The following is an 18,466-nucleotide window of genomic DNA, read 5'->3' as shown; positions in this document are numbered from 1 at the left end:
GTACTGCCTTGGGTGGCTGCATACTATCACTGCTACTTTCCCTCCCGGGACTGTGTATGTCTGTCCTACCCTCGCCCTGGCTCCCAGCCCCTTCAGGCCCCCACTGTTGCCCAGCCTGGCATTTGGGACCTGGTTTGCCGCCTCTCCAGGTCTGCTTTCATCACAGCCTCCCTGTCACCCACACCCACTCCAGGTGACCCTGGCCAGGGCTCCACACCCAGCAGGCCTCTGCCTCCCCAGAGGCAGTGAGCAGCAGGCCCACCCCACGCATGCCAGGCTGGGAGGTAGGCTCACGCTGCCCTCCCTCTGTCCCTAGGGAGGGCTGGCGAGACTAAGCCCTGGCCTGACCTTCCGTGTCTGTCCCAGGGCCACCCTCACTCAGCCCGTGCTCCAAGTGCTGGGAGCCGAGTGCCCATTCCTAATACCCTGGGCCAGGCAGACACCTTCCCTCTTGGCACCTGTCGCCCTATCCCTGCATCCCAGGGGGCTGTGAGGAGACTAGATGAGCTGGCCCAGGTGTCATGGGGACACCCCACTGGGCAGGCAGCCGGGCATGGCCCGCACCTGGGTCCGGACCTTCAGCTCTTTCACCACTGCCAGGAGCCCCACAGCCGCCAGGCCCCCTCAGCTGCAGACACCAATAATTAGTCTGATAACGGGTAATTACCACAGGAAAATATTTAAAGGGACGTTCCATTATCATCCCTAATCTAAAATTATCCACTTCAAGCCTCAGGGCTTTTGTTAAGATTTCTGTTTTCTCTCTTAATATTTTTTAAAAATACTTCTTATTTTGTACCCAAGGGATTCCCCATACCCACAGGGAAAATCAGGGCAGAGGCAGCCAGGTTTCCCCGCCCCAAAGGCAGGCCCCGCCCCCGTCACCGCCCAGTCCTCCCACTCTGGAGGTAGCCCTTTTCCATGGTAACCTCCGCCTCTGGGTTTCACAGTGATCACCCCAGCCAGGCTCTCCATAGCCTCGTTGCCCAGGCAACAAGAGGGGGCATGCAACCATCTGAACCAGGAGGAGGGGCAGCCAGGCCCCCACCCCCACCTGCACCCCGTACCAGGAGAAGGAGCAGGGCCGGCCACCGACCGACACAGCCACATCACTGCCTGCATTCAGGTGACTTCCCTCGATGCCAATCCAGGTGCCCCCTGACAAAGGCCCGCGGGAGGGGCTCACACGGTAGAAGGTTGGTGTCTGCAGGAAGAGGGAACTTGCTGAAGCTCTCAGGAAAGTCCCCCTGGGGCCACATGGAGAAAGGCCCCACTTGGCCTGCTTACCCCTCCAGTTCCCCAGACTAGGAGGCCGCATGCCTGGGAGCTGCACTTCAGAGGCAGTACTCCCAGGTTTCTCAGGCACAGCCCAAGGTGAGCCAGGGAGCCCTGGAGCTGGCCCTAGGCACAGGAGGGGAGGGGCAGCACCCAGGCCATGGAAGAGCAGTGGCAGAGCGTGGCCAGACAAGGGGCCCTGAAGAGGCACAGGAGCCCTCAGTGGCACCCTCTCAGAGAAGCAGGGAACAGGGAGAGAGGAAGGGCAGCAGACTCACCACGAAGGTGAAGCGCTTGGGTGACAGGGCGCGGTAGTGCGGTGAGCAGTCCCGCACGCACACCTCCACCAGGGCATCGTGGGCCCGCACGGAGCTGGCGTCCCCGATCTCACAGACGATCCTGTGGGCAGGCGGGCCTCAGGGATTGCAGGAGCCCCGCCCCGTCCCGCCCCGCGCACACCCAGGGCTGCACTCACTGCTCCGCACTGATGTACTCGCTCTCCACGGGGCTGCATAGCACCTTGCCCACACGCACGCCCAGACGCACATCCTCAAACCGCAGGCCCAGGTTCTCGCCTGTGATGGTGAGCCGCGTGCCGCCCTGCCTCGGGCCCGTCTCGGGAGACAGCTGCCGGAGGCAGAGGCTGGGGTACAGGCGTCCCGCCGGGCGTAGGGTTTGGGGTCGTGCGGGGCGGGGCGGGGCATGGGGTGTGGGGCAGGGCTGGGGGCCCTACCTTAAGGATCTTGGGGTCGGCGCAGCGACTGCTGCCGTGACGCGCGTGCATCCAGGATGCAGGTGTGTCGGCCGCGCAGTGGTGCCGCAGGGAGCAGCGGCGCTCGGCCACGCACCATCCGCACTCGAAGCGCGGGTCGGCCTTGAGGCAGAGGCCGCAGCTCTCGCGCAGGGCCGGGCACTTGTAGAGGTGTGCTGCGGCGAGAGGTGGGGAGGGGTGCGGTCAGCTCGGGCCCGCCCACCGCCCACCCCGCCCAGGCGCCCACTCACCCTGGATGTTCTGTGGGTTGTCGATGACGAAGTTGCCGTTCCACACGACCGACAGGTTCACTGGCAGGTCGCTGACGTCGTTCCCCTCGTAGGAGTACTGTTGGGTGATGGGGAGGTCAGGCTTCCCAGCTAAGCGGCCTCCAGGCCGGAGCCTCAGGTCCACAAAGCCACCAGGGCGCTAGCTCCGGGGGAAGTTTCTGCAGCCACAACCGCTCCCTCTCCACCCTCACCCTACACAGGGCTTCCTTCCTGGCTCTAGAGGTCCCTCTCTCCAGCCTAGCAACCATATGAGGTGCCCTTCCAGGGGAACCTCTGTGCTTCCCACAGTCACCTCTGTGGCACCCCCTTGGAGACCACCTCCAACCACAGGCAGCCTCTGACCACTCCCTGCAGTCAGCCAGGCTGGGAAATCAGGACTCCCAGCTGGCCCTAGAATACGCATGCTCTGTGAACCTCAGTATCTTTGCTGAATGGGCCAGGAATGCCCTGCCTTGAGGTGGGAGATCTGTATCCCCAGACTGAGGCAGAGACAGGCAGAATCACTGTCAGGTGCAGCCCTGCTCCCCGTCCCCTCCCCAACAAGGCTGGGCTAGGCCCAGGGGAACTGCCCCTCCCAGGGAGCCTGGCTAGGGCTCCAGCTGTGCCCGACTTTCTGCCGCGGATGACCTCAACTCTGTTCCCGTGCTGGGGTGGTGCAGGGAGCCCAGCGTCTCCAAGGGGCGGCCCAGCAATTCATCATTATTTTATCTGCAGGAATTTAATTGGATCCTATCAAATTCCCCGATACTCCCTCTTCCCTTTAAACACAGCTGAAGGGAAGATTAATGTGGGCCTGGTGAGAAGGGAGGGTGGGGAGGGAGACGCAGGTGGAAGGTGCAGGGCAGGCGAAGACTTGGTGATACAGCAGAAATGTCTCGAAAGGCTGGACGGCAGAGGGAACTCCAGATAGCTGTGGTGGCCAGGAGTGATCCTCATGGCAGACCTGCAACCCACCATGCCCCAGGAAGCCTGTTGTGATCCTCCAGAGCCTACCCCACCCTGCTGGGACAGACCAGGAGTCAGCCAAAGGGCTCCAGACCTCTGACCCCATCAAGGCCCTCCCCAGGGCTTCCAGGGGATGGGGTCCAGCCAAGACCTTGTTGACTGCCCAGTGCCCCACACAACAGCCCAGCCACCTGCCCCTGCAGTGAGTTCCTGGAAGCCCACAGCTCCCTGGATCACACCTGTCCTGAGCAGGTGAGACAGAGGCCTGCTGGGAGTGCAGGACTTCAGCCCAGGCCTCCAACTGCTGGGCAACTGGGCCCCACTTCCCCACCACTCAGGAAACAGCTGGCTCTATAGAGATCCCCTGTCGCTGAACGTACTGCACCTGACAGTAGAGCTTTTCAAACACTGTTGTGTCAAATCTGAAGGTCCACACATACTCTTCTAGGACCACAGGCAACACCCGTCTGCTAGTGTGCAAGTGTGGGCCAATGGGAGTGTTTTCTCCATTTGGCGAGGAATGGACGGAACCATGCACTCTGGCACCCTGACCTCTGCCCTCCGGGAGCCACAGTGATGAAGGCTGGCTGCCACCTGGCTATTCCTACACACACTCAGACCTGACGATCAGCCCATGCCTAGGACCCACGGAGACTGCAGTGTGCGAGTCCCATGAGTCTGGCTGCTGTCCACTCCCACACTCAGGCTGCTCCTACCACACATCTGGGTGCTCTCAGCAGCTACCACGACAGCATGGGCCCCTTGCAGCCCACTTGCCCACATGACCCAGGCACATCTGAAGGGCCTGGCAATGGCCTGGGGAAGCCAGGAGTGGCTTCTGACTCATCAGAGATACATGTGAGCACGTGCACTGCCCTTTGTGAACAAGCACACGCCAGGACCCAGGGCCATGAGGATAACCAGCCCATTCCAGCTCATGGCCCCCAGCCCCTGGCCTGGCCACCTCACCGAGGAATTCTGGCACTGCAGGCTGGAGCTGTTGAAGCGCAGGGCAGTGACACGGGCCGGGCTGCCTGGGATGTGGAAGAGGCACTCATATCCGCGCTGGCCTGACTGTGGCTGCGGCAGGTTCCGTGCGGCCAGGGTGATGGGCTTTACCACTCCTACTGGCACATAGATCTGGGTGGAGGGCAGGATCTGTGGGCAGTCCTGGGGATAAGAAGAGTTTGGCTGAGCCCAGGGGTGGAGACCAGTGAGCAAGGTGCACCTCACTGCACTCCAGATGTGCACTGGGCCTGTGGTGCTCCCAGCCAAGCACCAATGTACCCATTTTATGCACTGGCAAACCGAGAACCGCTGGCTGGGACAGTGACTGCATACTGTGATTCAGACAAGCCTTATTACCTCTGGCCCCTGAATGCCCTGTCCCATGTTCTAGGACCCCCACCATTCCAGAGACCAAAGGAGCCCCATCTGGCCAGCAGCTGAAAAGGCCCCAGAGGCAGGAAAGAGTGGGGTTCTGGGGCTGCAGGCTCTGCACTGGGGGCCCAGAGAGTGTATAAAAATAACCAGAGCCCAGCAGAAAAACACGCCTGGCCTCTGGGGCCAGCATTTCGGCAACAATAACTGATGCAATGGCCCAGCTTCCTTGCAGCATGGCTGCTGCTGGCCTCAGGAGATGGTCCCTTGGGAACACTGAGAAGCTGGGCTTTAAATAGGGATGCTGAAAACAGGCTGTAATCCCCAAGCCCTGCAACAGCCCCCAAGGCAGGCAGGCAGGCCCAGGCCCAGCTCCGCAGAGATTTTCCAGGACCCAGGAGGGGGCCTGGACTCTGGCCCAGCCCCTCAGGAGCTCCAGGGAAGCAGAGTTAACAAGGCCCAGCTGGGCAAGCTGACCACTAATCTCTGGGTCTGCAGGGATGCCCCTGTGTCCACCAGGGAGAAGCAGGTGGTGGCACCTTGCAGCTAGGGCCACTGGCCTCAACTTAGGGGCTGCACTTGCAACTGTGTGTTCCCACCACAGCTGCAGCCGGAAGGCACAGGCACACACAGTGGCCATACCTATGCCACACCTCCCTGGCAGTCTGAGGTGCACCCAGTGACTCTGCATGCTGAGGCTCAGGCTGGAGTCTCACTGTGACACAGGCCTTGTCACCCTAGGGCCCCAGCCATGAAAACAGGTGGCTCAGGGCACTGAGACTCCTTTCAGTCCAAGCTAGGCTGCCCGTGAGCTCTAGAGAATGGTCAGTCTGACACCAGCTGAGCTGCTCCCACTGTCCACCCAACTGAAAAATGCCCAGAGGAGCCCAGGCAGCTCAGCCTGCAGCAAGCCAGAAGGCAACTATGGTGAGGCCTGGGCTGCTTTGGTGCCTGTAAGTCCAGGAAACCTCTTGGCATAAGACATGAAGCTGGCTCACCCAGCATGAGGTCTCAGTCATGGCCCACCCCTAGAACCCAGGTCCCAGCCAGGAAAAGGCATCACCCACCACAACACCAGTGTGAGTGTGTGGGCCCAGCAGGCATCGAGGCCAATGTGGCTGGCCCCTACCTGCCTGCCCCATCACCCTGAGGCTGGCCTGTCCCCTCGCCACTCCTGCCCTCCGCCAGGGGCAGGAAGCTGACTGGCTGTCTGGGCCATACCCGGTCCTCTCAAGTGCTCCCCACACCCCCACCCCATCTCCTCCCCAACACCAGGCTGAGTGAGAACCCAGGAAGCTCTGTACCCATGCGGCCCACTGGGTCAAGCCTGGGCTCAAACTCCAGTAATCACCTGACTCCACTTGGCCCGATTCTGACCCAGGCCCACAGTGGCATGGGTCTCCTGGGATTAGTGACAGTTCAGAGCCAGGTCCAACTGTCCCCAAAGGCTCTGATTACAGCCTTTTCCCCAGTGCATAGTCTCCCAGGTAAAAGGCTGGAGGTCCCTCTTCAGAGCCAGGTCCAGTTGTCCCCAAAGGCTCTGATTACAACCTTTTCCCCAGTGCATAGTCTCCCCGGAAAAAGGCTGGAGGTCCCTCTGGGAAACGCTGGGGGAAGACTAACCGGGTGCATTTTGCCAGTGCACCAGGCTCCTTCCTCAAGGGACCCCAGCCTCCCCTTCATGCAAGAAGTCTACAGACCTACTCAGGTCTGGGAGCCGACTGGCAGGGCACACAAATGTTACGTGAAGACGCAACCACACTCCGCCCTTTCTGCAGAGTCCAGAAACAGGCATTTCTAAGAGAAAGTCCTGACTTAGTGCGTCTCATGAGCTCTGCTTCGGTGGGGGCTCCATGTGGGAAACGCTGGGGAAGACTAACCGGGTGCATTTTGCCAGTGCACCAGGCTCCTTCCTCAAGGGACCCCAGCCTCCCCTTCATGCAAGAAGTCTACAGACCTACTCAGGTCTGGGAGCCGACTGGCAGGGCACACAAATGTTACGTGAAGACGCAACCACACTCCGCCCTTTCTGCAGAGTCCAGAAACAGGCATTTCTAAGAGAAAGTCCTGACTTAGTGCGTCTCATGAGCTCTGCTTCGGTGGGGGCTCCATGTGGGAGCCCTTAGGCCCTGGCACACAGAACCAGCTGCCTCCATGGGCTCAGTCTGGCGGCCCTTCCCATCAACATGCACAGGCCACTCCGCCTTCAGACAAAACACACAGACCCCAGTGTGCAGGCAGGCCCAAGAAGGGGCCACAGAGACCCCCTCCCAGCATGGGGGCAGGGGGCGGGCAGTGGCCTTGGGGGTTAGGCCTGGCTATCTCAGCAGGAAGCTGGATGTAGTATGCTCCTGTCTCAGGAGGTGGCTCGAGGAACCCACCAGAAACAGAGACGGAAAGAGGGCTTGTGAGGGGTGGGGACGCCACTGGCCATTGTGCCCTGAGTCCGGGAGGACTCACGTCACGCCCCTTAGGAACAGCTCCATAAGAATCTGGGACTCAAGCTAAAAAAAAGAGTAAAGTATTTGTGGAGAGAATCCATTTCCCACACGGTCCTGCGACCCCCCAGCCCAGCCCTGCCTGCTCTGCCTCCCCATGCCCTGAGGCCCAGGGCCACCACTCCAGGGTCTGTTTCCTCCACTCCCCAAGGGTGCCCCGAAGTTCATGGCATGGATGGGGAAGGCTCAGGGAAGGCCACCACTGAGGAATTGGGCTATCTCAGCCCCAAAACCACCCCAAGCTGCCCAGGGCCCTGCTACCACCCCTGATGACCACTGTGCTTTCCCCACCGCCTGAACCCTAGGCGGCACACAGCGCCAGAGCCAGTGCATCTGTACACCCACACCACAGTGACTTCACACCCAGCTCTCCCTGGCCCGAGAGGCCCCAGGACCAGTTCCCGCCTCAGATTCCACCTTGCACTCGGCCCTCACCCCAGGATACCTTAGCCTGGCTCCTTGGGCGGGCCGCACCCCCAGGGAAGCCCCCCACTGTGTTCCTAGCTCCCACACACCCACTGTCATAGGCAGTCATCCTGACACAGGCACCGTGGTCCCTGCTGCCCTCGGTGCTGTCCTGTGCCCTGATGTCATGCCAGGGAACAGAAAAGTCCAGTCCAGAGGGTGACGGTGGGGCCGGGTGGCCTCTGTGAGAACGGACCCAGAGAAGAGAAGGCCGCCATGCAACTTCCTCAGTCCCCAGCCTGGCAGAGAAGTGCAGCCCAGCTGCAGCCTCCAAGGTCTCCCTGGCAAGCAGAATCTGCCCCCTCCAGCCAATGGGTGTAGTGTCCACAGCAAAGGAAAGGGACCTGGCTGCAAGTCCTGGCTCCACACCCACAGCCAGAGCCGGTGGGTGTGGGGGCCGCCACAGCTCCAGCCCCAGCTTCGCCACTCAGCACCTGTGGGCCCTGGGTCCTGCCTTGTCCTGCTTTAAGCGCCTCAGATTCCAAAAGGAATAGCCCGCTACTCATAAAGCCAGTGCCTTGCCCAGCCCGGAATCATTACTACCTAATTACTAGCAATTACTACTCAGCGCCTGGTGACTCCAGAACTCACCAGCCTTCAGGCACATTAGGCCAGCAAGCTCCCCTGCCTGACACCGAGGCCCCTGTGCCTGCCCAGCCAGGCACCCGCACCCCAGGCTCTGCGCGCACCCGCTCTGCAGCCTGACAGTGCCCCCCGTTGCACCCAGGAGCCTGTGTCTGCAGCCCCCACACAGAGGCCCAGGGGCAGAACTCATCTGAGGCTTCTCCCCCTCCCTGAGTGTCACAAAGGACACCCAGGGGTCACCAACAAATACCACAGGCCTGGCTTCAGGCCAAGACAGTGACCCCACAGGCCTCCCAGTTGGCATCCAGGGTCACCTTACTGACCCAGGCTGGTGGTGCATGCACCACACGCTGACATCCCAGACACCCACAGGCGCTCCCGGGGCCAGGCCTCAGGTGACATCCAGATGGGATGTCTCAACCCAATTCTGCTCCACCTCTGAAAACCTGAGCCTCACCCTTGCCCGGCCTTACCTCAGACACGTTGACACGGCCCTCCAGGAAGGCGCAGTCAGCCACGTTGTGTGTGCACACATGGCGGTATTTGCACCAGTGGCAGGGAAAGGAGCCGTTGACACAGGACAGGCAGCTGCAGGGAGAGGGTGGGTGCTGAAGCCTGGGGAACCGCAACCATGTGGGGTCTCCCATGATCAGACGGACACCGTGCCGCCCCTGCTGGTATTCATAGTGCCACCTCAGGGCCTTGGCACTGACTGCCCCTGGCCTGTAAAGTTCTTCCCCCAAACCTGAGTATGGCTGCCCCTCTGCCACCTCACACCTCCCTGACAGCTGGTCTTGCCTGCCCACCCTCCTGACCCCAAACTCCCTCTCCTCTTTGCCGCTTTTTCCTCCAGAGCCTTGATCATCACCTGACTGCCAGCCAGGCATGGATACTCGCACCAGAAATGTGTTAGTGCAACTAAGGAACTTCATTTTAAGTCTTGACTCCTTTTACCAAACTTAGATTTAAACTGAAGCAGCATGTGCTGCCACAGAGCTGGACAGGGTCATGCACATCACCTCCCTGCAGAAAGCAGGATCGCCAGGGCAGGAGCTTGTCTTTTTTCCTCTGATACACCCCAGGGTCTGCCAGGCTGGCCACTGTAGGTGGGCGGAGGGGCCCAGGGACACTCACGACTGGTGGACGCTGCAGTTGTAGAAGACAAAGTCCACAGACGCGAACTTCTTCCCTGTCTCCTTGGACTTCAGGTAGAGTTTCACCACCCGCTGGTCTCCTGCAGGAGCAGCACGGCTGAGTCACCAGGACCGCTTGCCCAGGACCCCCGCACAGGTCTAGTCCAGACAGGGGAACGACTTGCCCGGAGACCCTCCTAGCTGCCACCATCAGTCACGTCAAACACGCGTCCAGCCCCCTCAGCCCCCAGGTGACCAGGGCCTAGGATCTGCCCTGCTTGCCTCCTGCTCAGTAGCGTGAGGGGTTCAGAACTGTGAGACTCTCCCCAGGCCCCCAGGCTGCCTGCTCCTGGGGAAGAGACTGCAGAGCGACTGTCCAATGGGCTATGGCAGCCAGAGGGGTCCTGCACCCCAAGTCCCCATGACACTGTCCCCCACCAAACCTGCGCCACGCATGGCCCACCCCTCACCCGCTCCCACCTCCAGCCTGCGGCCCCCTGTAAGACCTCAGGTATCTGCCATGTGGTCCCTTCATCCCACCTACCCTGCCCTGCTCTTCCACCCTCTAGGTCACCATGGGACACCTAAAGACCTTAACGCCAGTAGGGATAGCAATAATTATGGCAGCGGAGGTGAAGTATGCTCATGTGTCTACGTCTATTCCTACTGTAAATATATGGTGAGCCCATAAGATAAATCCTAAGAAGGATGTATCCGCTGTCCACCTCCCTGGCAGGAAGGCTCTCGCTCTGGCTGCATGCCTGGAGGGTTTTCTCTACTCCCAGACCAGCAGGTGATAAGAACCCCCCCCATATCAGCTGTCAGAGTGTCACCAACATGCCCTTGGAACTGAACAAGGGAGGCGCTAAACAGGCAGCAACTGGATTGCAGCCCTGGACCTGGCCAGGCAGCAGGCACCACTGTGTTGGGGCCACTCACCCTGGCCCCGCGTGATGGGCGCCACCTCCCGGGCGGAGGGCGAGCGGCAGTGGATCCGGCCGTCCTCCAGGACGCTCTCAGATTCTGTGAAGTCCTCGAAGGAGCAGTTGACACCAGCTGAGAGGTCAGGCACATTCCAGGCCTGCAGCACGAGCTGGGCAGACAGGAGGAGGCGTGGTGAGCAGGGTCCCCATGGCTGTCCCCCACCGCTTACCACCTGGGGTGCCAACACTTACTGGGACTGGGACATGTGACAGACACATTACGAGGCTGCACAGTCAGCTGCACCACTGCAGCAGGTCGCGCAAAGCCGGCTCGTCTGCTTCGCTCACAGTGCGTCCCGCCTTTCGCGCATCGCAGGCAGATGGTGGCTGGGCGATGGGAGACCTTAACAGCGTTGCATGCCAGCAGGACCTGGGCAGGAGAACTCAGGTGGCTGCCATGCACCAGGCTCCCCTCCTCACTGGTGAACCCATGCCCTCCCCACTGCCCCTGCCACCTGCCAGACTCACATGCGTGCAGGACACACCAGACCACAGTGGGTCCCGGACCGCAACCCCCAGACACAGCTCACAGGACGTGTACTGCACACAGCTCTCCACAGGCACCCGCGTCACCTGGGGTGGGGGAGGTGTCAGGCCCCTCCAGTACCACCCCGGGGGTCCCAGCCATCCTCACCTCTGACTCCCTACTCTGCTCTCCTTAAGCCCGGGGAGGCCCTGCACTTCTCAGTCTATTCAAAGGCAGTTCTGGCAACCCTGCCCTGGCCAAGCCAGGTCGCACAGGTCAGGCCTGTGCCCTGGAAACCTCGGGGGCAGCAGCCAGAAAGAACAGTCCATATGGGATAAACCAATTAAAGAAGCACCTGCAGCTTCAACCAGAGTTCCTCTCCATCTGTCTGGACTCCATCCCAGCTCTGAGCTTCCCCAGGGATCAATGGGCTTGGCGGGTCCCAATCCCAAGCTCCAATGCAGGTCCAGACAACACTCAGAGGGGCAGGCTGGGCCTCAGCTCACTCTGACTCATTGGCTCAGCCCAGCATCCCAGTGCCCAAGGAGACACGTCCCTGAGGTCCCCAGGAAGGCAGAACCCCACTGTGCCCAGGAGGGGCAGAGGAAAAACGAGCCAGCCGCAAGTGGAGGGAGGCCTGGCCTCAGCTGATGTGCCCAACCTGGCCCCACCTGCCCCATCTGCCCACTCTCCAGCTGCCACGAGGTTACTAGGTTGGGTCAAAGGGGAGGGGTGGACTCCAGGCAGGCCAGGCCAGGGACTCAAGTCCATGGCCTTACAGAACTGGGCCAGGTATCAGGCTGGGTAGACCAGGCCAGCCACAGCCCCCATGGGCAGATCCACTGGACAGAGACCCAGCCCTAGGCCTGAGGACTCAGGGGCCCAGCACACACCCCAAACTCTCCAGTGACACCTGCCTCTGAAATCGCTCTTTCACACATCTGTTTCTGTGGTCAGGAAGTCAACAGAGGACGGGTGGGAATTCCAGACCCAGCCCAGGAAAATATGGAGGCAGCAATGAGGCTGTAGGGCCCCTGGTGACCAGACCAGTTCCCCTGCAGACCCAGTCGAGCCCACAAGTCTACAGGGAGGCAAAGCACAGACCAGCTTGAAACCACTTTCACCAGGAGCCACAGACGCCCAACTTGTGATGTGGCCCCACCTCTACTGCTCTGTGACTGGGGTTCCTGGTAAAAGGGCCCTCACCTTCAGCCACACCGTCTGACTGGTACAGCACCCACCTGCTTCTCAGTCATGGCGTAGAGGTACTGGTGGTTGGGGCTGAGGACGAGGTCTCGCAGGATGGGGCTGCCCTCCTGGGCCACCACGCTCTCATAGGCCAGGGCGGGCCGGCCACTGGGGTTCGAGAGGTCCACCAGGATCTGCAGCAGCAAGGGGTCCTAACTGGGGCTGTGCTGATAACTCCCTGACCCAGCCCCACCCCCCATCGAGGGTCAAGAGTCTAAAGCCCTTCCCCGAGCTGCCCAGACATGCATGAGCAGAGTACCAGCGCCAGCCATACTCACTCTCCACATCCCCAGCTCCAGCCCCAGTGCAGGGCAAACTCAGACCCCAACAGGCCAGTCTAGGACTCAGCCCCTTTATCAGTCAAGAGAGGCCAGGGGGTATTGGGACCTGGAGACAACCACAGCCCAGCACCCACCATGGAGCAGCACGGCCACACCCAGAGTGAAGGCTACAGGAGTCCCAAGGGTGCCTAGCCATCCCTGGGGCCAGGCTGGGCTTTTGAAGGAGGGATGTTGGTTGTGGGGAGCAGAGGCCAGCGTTCGCAGGAAGTCTAGGGCAGTGGACCAGGAGACTCCAGGATGGGGTGTCCTAGGGGTGGGGGCATCCCAGCAAGGCAGTGGAGGAGGATGGGCGTCTCATTGGCATGGAAATGTATTCCAGATCCCAAACAAACCAGGCGTTAATTAGCCAGCTCTTCTCCTCCGCAGCTTGCGATGCTGCAAGTATTTTTAGTTGCTTTTACCAAACAAATGTATTTAATTAACAGAGAGACCCAGGGGGCTTTCCAGAGACGGGACTCTTGGGGCATGTCTGCCCAGCTCTGAGTCCAGGGCAGGCTCTCAGGCTGCGGGCTGTGGCCTGCTTCTCCTAGCCTGACCCGCTCCTGCTCCCGCTCTACCTCTCCACTTCCACTTCAGGGCAGGAGCCTGGGCCCAGACTCAGTACCCCGCCTCTGTGTCCTCACGGTGGTAGGGCAGGGCAGGGCAGGGCCCAGCAAAAGCCCCTGGTTGGAGCCCGATCCATCAGGCCTGGGCTGAGGGCGGCCAGCCAGGGTGGGGCGCTGTGTTTCTGGGCCAAAGAGGCTGTCGGCTGGGAGAGGGGGAGGGCTGCATTCCTGAGCGCCGCCGGCCACCCCCTACATCCGCTCAGCTGCCTCGCCACCAAGCAGGCTTAAGTCAAACCAGACCCGGAAGAGTGGAGCCCAGAGCTGGGCAGGGGAGGAGGCGGCCAGGATGGGCCTAGCTGTACTGGCTGCAGGGCCATGGCCCATGGCCTCTGGGAGGAGAGAAGCAGGGACAGCGGGCAGCCTAGGGGCAACCAGGCCACAGCCACCCAGCACCCCTGCCGGTGGGGCCTGGACGGCACCCACACCCGCACCCAGTGCACCCGCACCTGCCTGCCCTGCAACCACAGCAGGAGTGGGAGTCCTTGTTCAAAATGACCACTGGCCTAAGGCCTGCCCGACGGACGCTTAGGATGCCAGCACCACAAACCCCCTGCCTTGCTCTGGGTCAGTGGCCAGACGGTAGGTACTCAAGACCCAGGCGGATGCCAGCCAGGACCAGCCTCTGGGCCACACTGCCTGGGTCCAAACCTCTCTCTGCTTCTCTCAGACAGAGTTGCTCTGAGCATTACATGAGGACCAGGCCAGGTGTGCCAGGCAGGAGCAGGGGGACCCAGGGTGGCCAGGCCCATAGCAATCACCACACCTGAGCAGCCAACCACACATCTGGGCCAGTGGCTTAAGACAGCCACCAGGGAGTGGGGGCAGGAAGGCAAGGAGGGCAGGACACAGACTGGGTGGAAGCTGGGGCAGGCGTGCCCAGTGCGCAGACCTGCAGCTCCAACTCAGAAGACCCCGGTTAGGCACTGCGATTCCTCTCATTTCCTCCATCCCCACAGCCCTGTGGATCTCCCCAGTGGTTTCCCACTGTGAAGCCCAGCCCCAGCTCCCCATCCCCTACCAGCACCAGGGGATATGGCCCCTGGCTCCTCTTGCCCCTGGCAGTAGGGCCTCTTCAGCCTAAGCTGATGGACCCTGGCCCAGCATGCAGGGAGTACTTGAGAGGTGTCTCAACAAGGACATGACCCGCCTCCCCAAGAGCCAGGGCCACATGATGCCAGAGCCTGACCCTGGCCCGGCCTGCCAGGCATCCACCCACTCAGGGTTGGGGGCACAGATGTCACACCAAGGGGTGAAGAAATGGGTCAGGGAAGGGCAGATCCAGGGGGCACACCAGCTCCAAGGCAAGAAACGGTAGGTGAGGGGTGCAAGGAGGGGTCCCAGGAAGGGAAGAAGCCATAGGAGCCATGGGCTGGGCCCCAGGCTCCAGAATGCTCTGCTCCGCCCAGCAGCATGCCATCCGGACAGGTGGCTCTGACAGCTGCAGCCGGGAGCACACGCGTCCAGCTGTCCATCCGCCATGTACCCATCTGTCCACCCACCTGCCCTGCACTGGGCCACCCCCACCCCTTCACACACACAGGCTGGGCCCAGAGAGACAGAGCTCCAAGAGAGGCCATGGCGTGGCCAGTGTGAGTGGAGCATTGAGGAGGCTACTACGGCACAGCACACCAGGCCAAAGGATGGACGCGACACAGGCACAGGCCCCACACTATTCACTGAGGCGCCACAGTCCAGACTCAGCAGGGCCCCTGTGGACCCACACATGTTCTGCAGGACATCCAGCTACGACAATGGTCCCCAGGACATGTGTCTGTGTTCTAGCCAGCGTTCAGGGTGAAGGGCCTGTGTAGCCAAGCCAGCTTTATCAAACCACACAGACAGGAGGTAAACTGAGACTCACACAGCACCTGCCAGAGGAACCCTGGGCCCTGGACTCGCAACTGCACCTGGGAGGAGCACAGAGGCTGCTCACAAAGTGGGAAGCAGGAGGCAGCACCCGGCAGGAGGGCATTCCAGGAGAACCGGAGCACAGGGGCACAGACGGCAGGTGGGCCTGAGGCCAGAGCGGCTGGCAGGACGGCGGGGCACATGCCGGCCAGGAGTCCACGTGCCGACGCCCACACCCTGGCCACAGCTGTCCACTCGTGGGCCACCCGCCTGGAGGCAGCCCACCCTTGAGGTGGCTGGGCCCAGAAGCCCCTCCCACAGCAGCTGGGCAGCTGGCAGGGCAAACGAGAGGCTTGACGTGTCCCGGGCGTGGGGCCGGGCCACAGGCATGCCCTGGAATCCTCCCCCAGCTGTCACCTCCTTGCTCTGCACATCTTTCCCCAAAGACCAACAGAACCTTCCACGACTGGCCCCAACAGCCCACCCTCCCACCTCCCAGCACAAACCAGGAGCTGGCGCTGCCCATGCATGCTGCCCCATGCTTGAGAGGACTCTCCCCTTTACCCAAGGGGCTTCAGCAGAGCTAGCAGCCTCCCTGGATATGCCCCTCGGCTGCACCAGGCCCCCACCCACCCCTAGCTTGGGGGGACACAGGATGCCCCCACCTACTTCTGCCTGGACCGTCTACCCTGGGTCCCTGTCCTACATGCACATGGGTGAGTCGACCCTGGGCTCTGAGCTGAGACCAAAGTGCAGTCCCAAAGCGCCGGGTCCGGAGGCCTCTCCGTGTCCGGGCCAGGCCAGGCATGGCCCTCACTCCTGGACTGAGCACTTCCCACTGCCATAGGGCTCACCTGACCCTCCCCACAGACAGGCCAGGGAGTAGGTCCATCCCTTTGCCCGTAGGACACAGCAGGCAGGGCTCACTGCAGGCCCCAGGCTGGCCCTGCTGGCTGTACCCACTCCTATCACCACCACAGCCCTGGCCAACTGCTGCAGGCGGGCAGCTGAGGGCCCGGCCAGGTCAGCTGTCCGTCCCGCCCAGAGCCAACAAAGGGCCCATTCTCCGGGCTGAGGGCAGGCGGGGGTGCCGGGAGGATGTCTGGGGCACCCAGGCTAAGTGCCAGGGCCGGCACGCGCCCCAGCCGCCAGGAGGCAGGGGGCTGCCCGGCTTGGCCCTGACCTGGCAAGGGGAGTTGCCTGGCTCTGCGTGCCCCATGATGGCAGCCAGGGGCCTGGCCCTTCCCCTGCCTGTGAGGCGGGGATGCACCTGTGGAGCTGCCTCCTGGCTCCAGGGCTGGGAGAAGGGCAGGATGAGGTGGGAACAGGCAAAGACCAGGGGCAGCAGCTAGGGAGGTGCCCATGCGTGGAGACTTCACACGCCTCTCAGCCTTTCTGCAGAGGCAGCTGCCAAACCCGTGCCCAGCCTGAGGGGGTCCCAGGAAGGGCTGCTCGAGGGACAGGAGCCTCTGCTGCCCTCACTTCTCAGGACCCCCACAGGGCGCAGAGCCCACCTGCCCCTCCCCTTCCCAGCCAGAACTGCACAGCTGAGATAGGCCCCAGTGAACCCACTCCCGGACCCTCCTCACCCCTCACAGGACTGCCCCCTCCTCTGGCTGTGGACAGGTTCTAGGCCTCCTTCCTGGGTCCCCACCACTCTCAGAAAGGCCAGGAGGAACTGGATACTGGAAAAGCAATTAGTGATTTCCTCTTGGCAGTAACTGGGTAATTAAAACAAGATTCGCAGGAAGCCCGAGGGCTGGAATCAGGCTAGACACACCTGTTGGGAGAGAGGGTGTCCTAGGAATCCCATTTCTTCCACCCCCAACCCCCAGCACACAGGGGAGAGCAGAGACTGAGGTCAGAGTCCTGGCAAGTGGAGGACAGTCAGGGCTGCCTTAGACAGGCTCCAGTCTGCCCCAGCAGCAACCCCTCAGCAAGGAGTAGACCTCCCCAACCCCTGGTCTCATCTGCCAACATCCACCTCACAGAGTTGTGTGAGAATTCAGGAGCTCATGGTTTCAAAGGGCATGTCTGCTTGGCCCTGCTGCAGGGCAGATGTGCACAGCTGCCTGGGGAACCTAGCCCCAGCTGGTGAGGCCACACCTAGTGGGGCCACCATGAACCACCATAGACTGCACCACCTCGGTCACATACTACTGCCTGGGCTCCAGGCTAACCTGAGGCTTGGTCATAGTCCCCACCACAGCCAGACTGTCACCAGCACGGGTCCTGTGGGGACGCAGGCAGCAGGCACCATCTGCCCCAGTGTCTTCTCTAAACTCACCAAAAGCCTGGTGCCCTGTCTCCTCTATCCTGTGACCTCAATGCCACTTCCAGCTCTGACCCTAGTGCCACCCCATGGTCCTGGGCCCTCAAAGACCCACATCAGCACCTACCCCCACATCCAGCTGGTCCTGCCACCTTCTCCGGTGAAGTGACCCACCACACAAGCACAGTGCGCCCAAGGCAGCCCCTGAAACCCCAGAAGGCACAGTGCGGTTCCCAGCACCCACGGGGGCACCTCTGAGCTTTGGCCCTCCTATTCCTTGTCCCCAGAACACCCTTCCAGCAGACCACCCTGCCCCCTGGGTTGTTCCAGCCTCTATACCCACTGCGCACCGGCAGGGCCTCCTACACCGTGGTCTCTGCTGTGGTTGGGACCACAGGCCCCATGTGCCTGTGGGGGAAGGTGACTGCCCAGTGCGGATACTCACGAGGCCGCCCCTGCCAGGCTGGTCATGAGCCCGAGCACACACAAGACGGGGGCATGGGGAAGCCACTGCTGCCTCCATCTTATCAACGGTGTTGAGGGACCCGTGCCTGGGCTTAGGCCTGATTGGCCAGGGCCCTCCGTGCATGCCCCATGGGTGGCCCTGCCAGCCGCTGGGAAGCAGAAGGGATGCTTATGCACCCTCACGCACCACTAGCTATGGGACGGCACTCATTATGCCCACAGGGCGAACAGGAGGTTGTCGCTCCCTACATCCTCATGGCTCGGCCCACAGTGACCAACCACATCCAGGAGAGGCAGAAAGGGCACACGCTCACCAGGAAGCACAGATGTCGACAGGTTACTGTGCATGGCCCCCCGAAGGGGACTGGGACTGCTGGCCCAGTGTGGGCGGACAGTGGCAGCAAACACTCAGGCCCCACAGAGAGCAGCCGCGACAGGCAGTTGGCTCTGCCCCATCCCACCAAGACCACTGGCAGGGGCACAGCAAAGACGGACCCCGTGGCCCGCCCCAGAGCACGTGCTTCGTGCCCATCAACCCCGCATGCTGCGGGGCACTGCCACAGGCCCCCACCAAGTCCTTCAGCAGCAGCAGAAGCGGTCCCAGAGAGTTAAGGCAGAACAACAACAGAGGCTCCACAGCCTGGCTTCCAGGCTGAAACCCAACAGAAATCCATCCTTCTGCCACGGGAATCCACACACAGTCGTGCTTACAACAGGCCTGCAAGGACTGACAACACCACGGCCATCCAGAGTGGGCAGGATGCACAGGCATGTGTCCTTGAAACACGCAACATGATGGACATGGCACGCACCACAGCTGCCCACAGGTAAGGAAGAGTCTTGCCAAACAAAAGATGATGACTCAACCCCAGAGCCCACATAGCAGCACACAGCATTGACAAAGCCGGCCAGGGCG

At 61.6% G+C, this 18,466-nt stretch overlaps 1 protein-coding gene across 1 annotated transcript in view; it reads right to left on the bottom strand.

Moving 5' to 3' along the window:
- PLXNA1 (plexin A1) overlaps nucleotides 1–18,466 on the bottom strand; it is a 50,286-nt gene that overhangs the window by 22,321 nt on the left and 9,499 nt on the right. The window contains 14 exon segments of the mRNA XM_017869915.1: nucleotides 1,068–1,204; nucleotides 1,554–1,674; nucleotides 1,751–1,902; nucleotides 2,009–2,202; nucleotides 2,278–2,374; nucleotides 4,231–4,431; nucleotides 8,663–8,777; nucleotides 9,324–9,423; nucleotides 10,262–10,431; nucleotides 10,512–10,551; nucleotides 10,554–10,588; nucleotides 10,770–10,800; nucleotides 10,803–10,878; nucleotides 12,013–12,153. Coding sequence (XP_017725404.1) covers nucleotides 1,068–1,204; nucleotides 1,554–1,674; nucleotides 1,751–1,902; nucleotides 2,009–2,202; nucleotides 2,278–2,374; nucleotides 4,231–4,431; nucleotides 8,663–8,777; nucleotides 9,324–9,423; nucleotides 10,262–10,431; nucleotides 10,512–10,551; nucleotides 10,554–10,588; nucleotides 10,770–10,800; nucleotides 10,803–10,878; nucleotides 12,013–12,153 — 1,610 coding nt within the window.

The sequence above is a fragment of the Rhinopithecus bieti genome, unplaced genomic scaffold, assembly GCF_001698545.2.
Source record: "Rhinopithecus bieti isolate Rb0 unplaced genomic scaffold, ASM169854v2 scaffold_5333, whole genome shotgun sequence".
Lineage (NCBI taxonomy): Eukaryota > Metazoa > Chordata > Mammalia > Primates > Cercopithecidae > Rhinopithecus > Rhinopithecus bieti.
The sequence above is the reverse complement of the archived record's forward strand: the minus strand, read 5'-3'. Positions and strand labels throughout refer to the sequence as shown.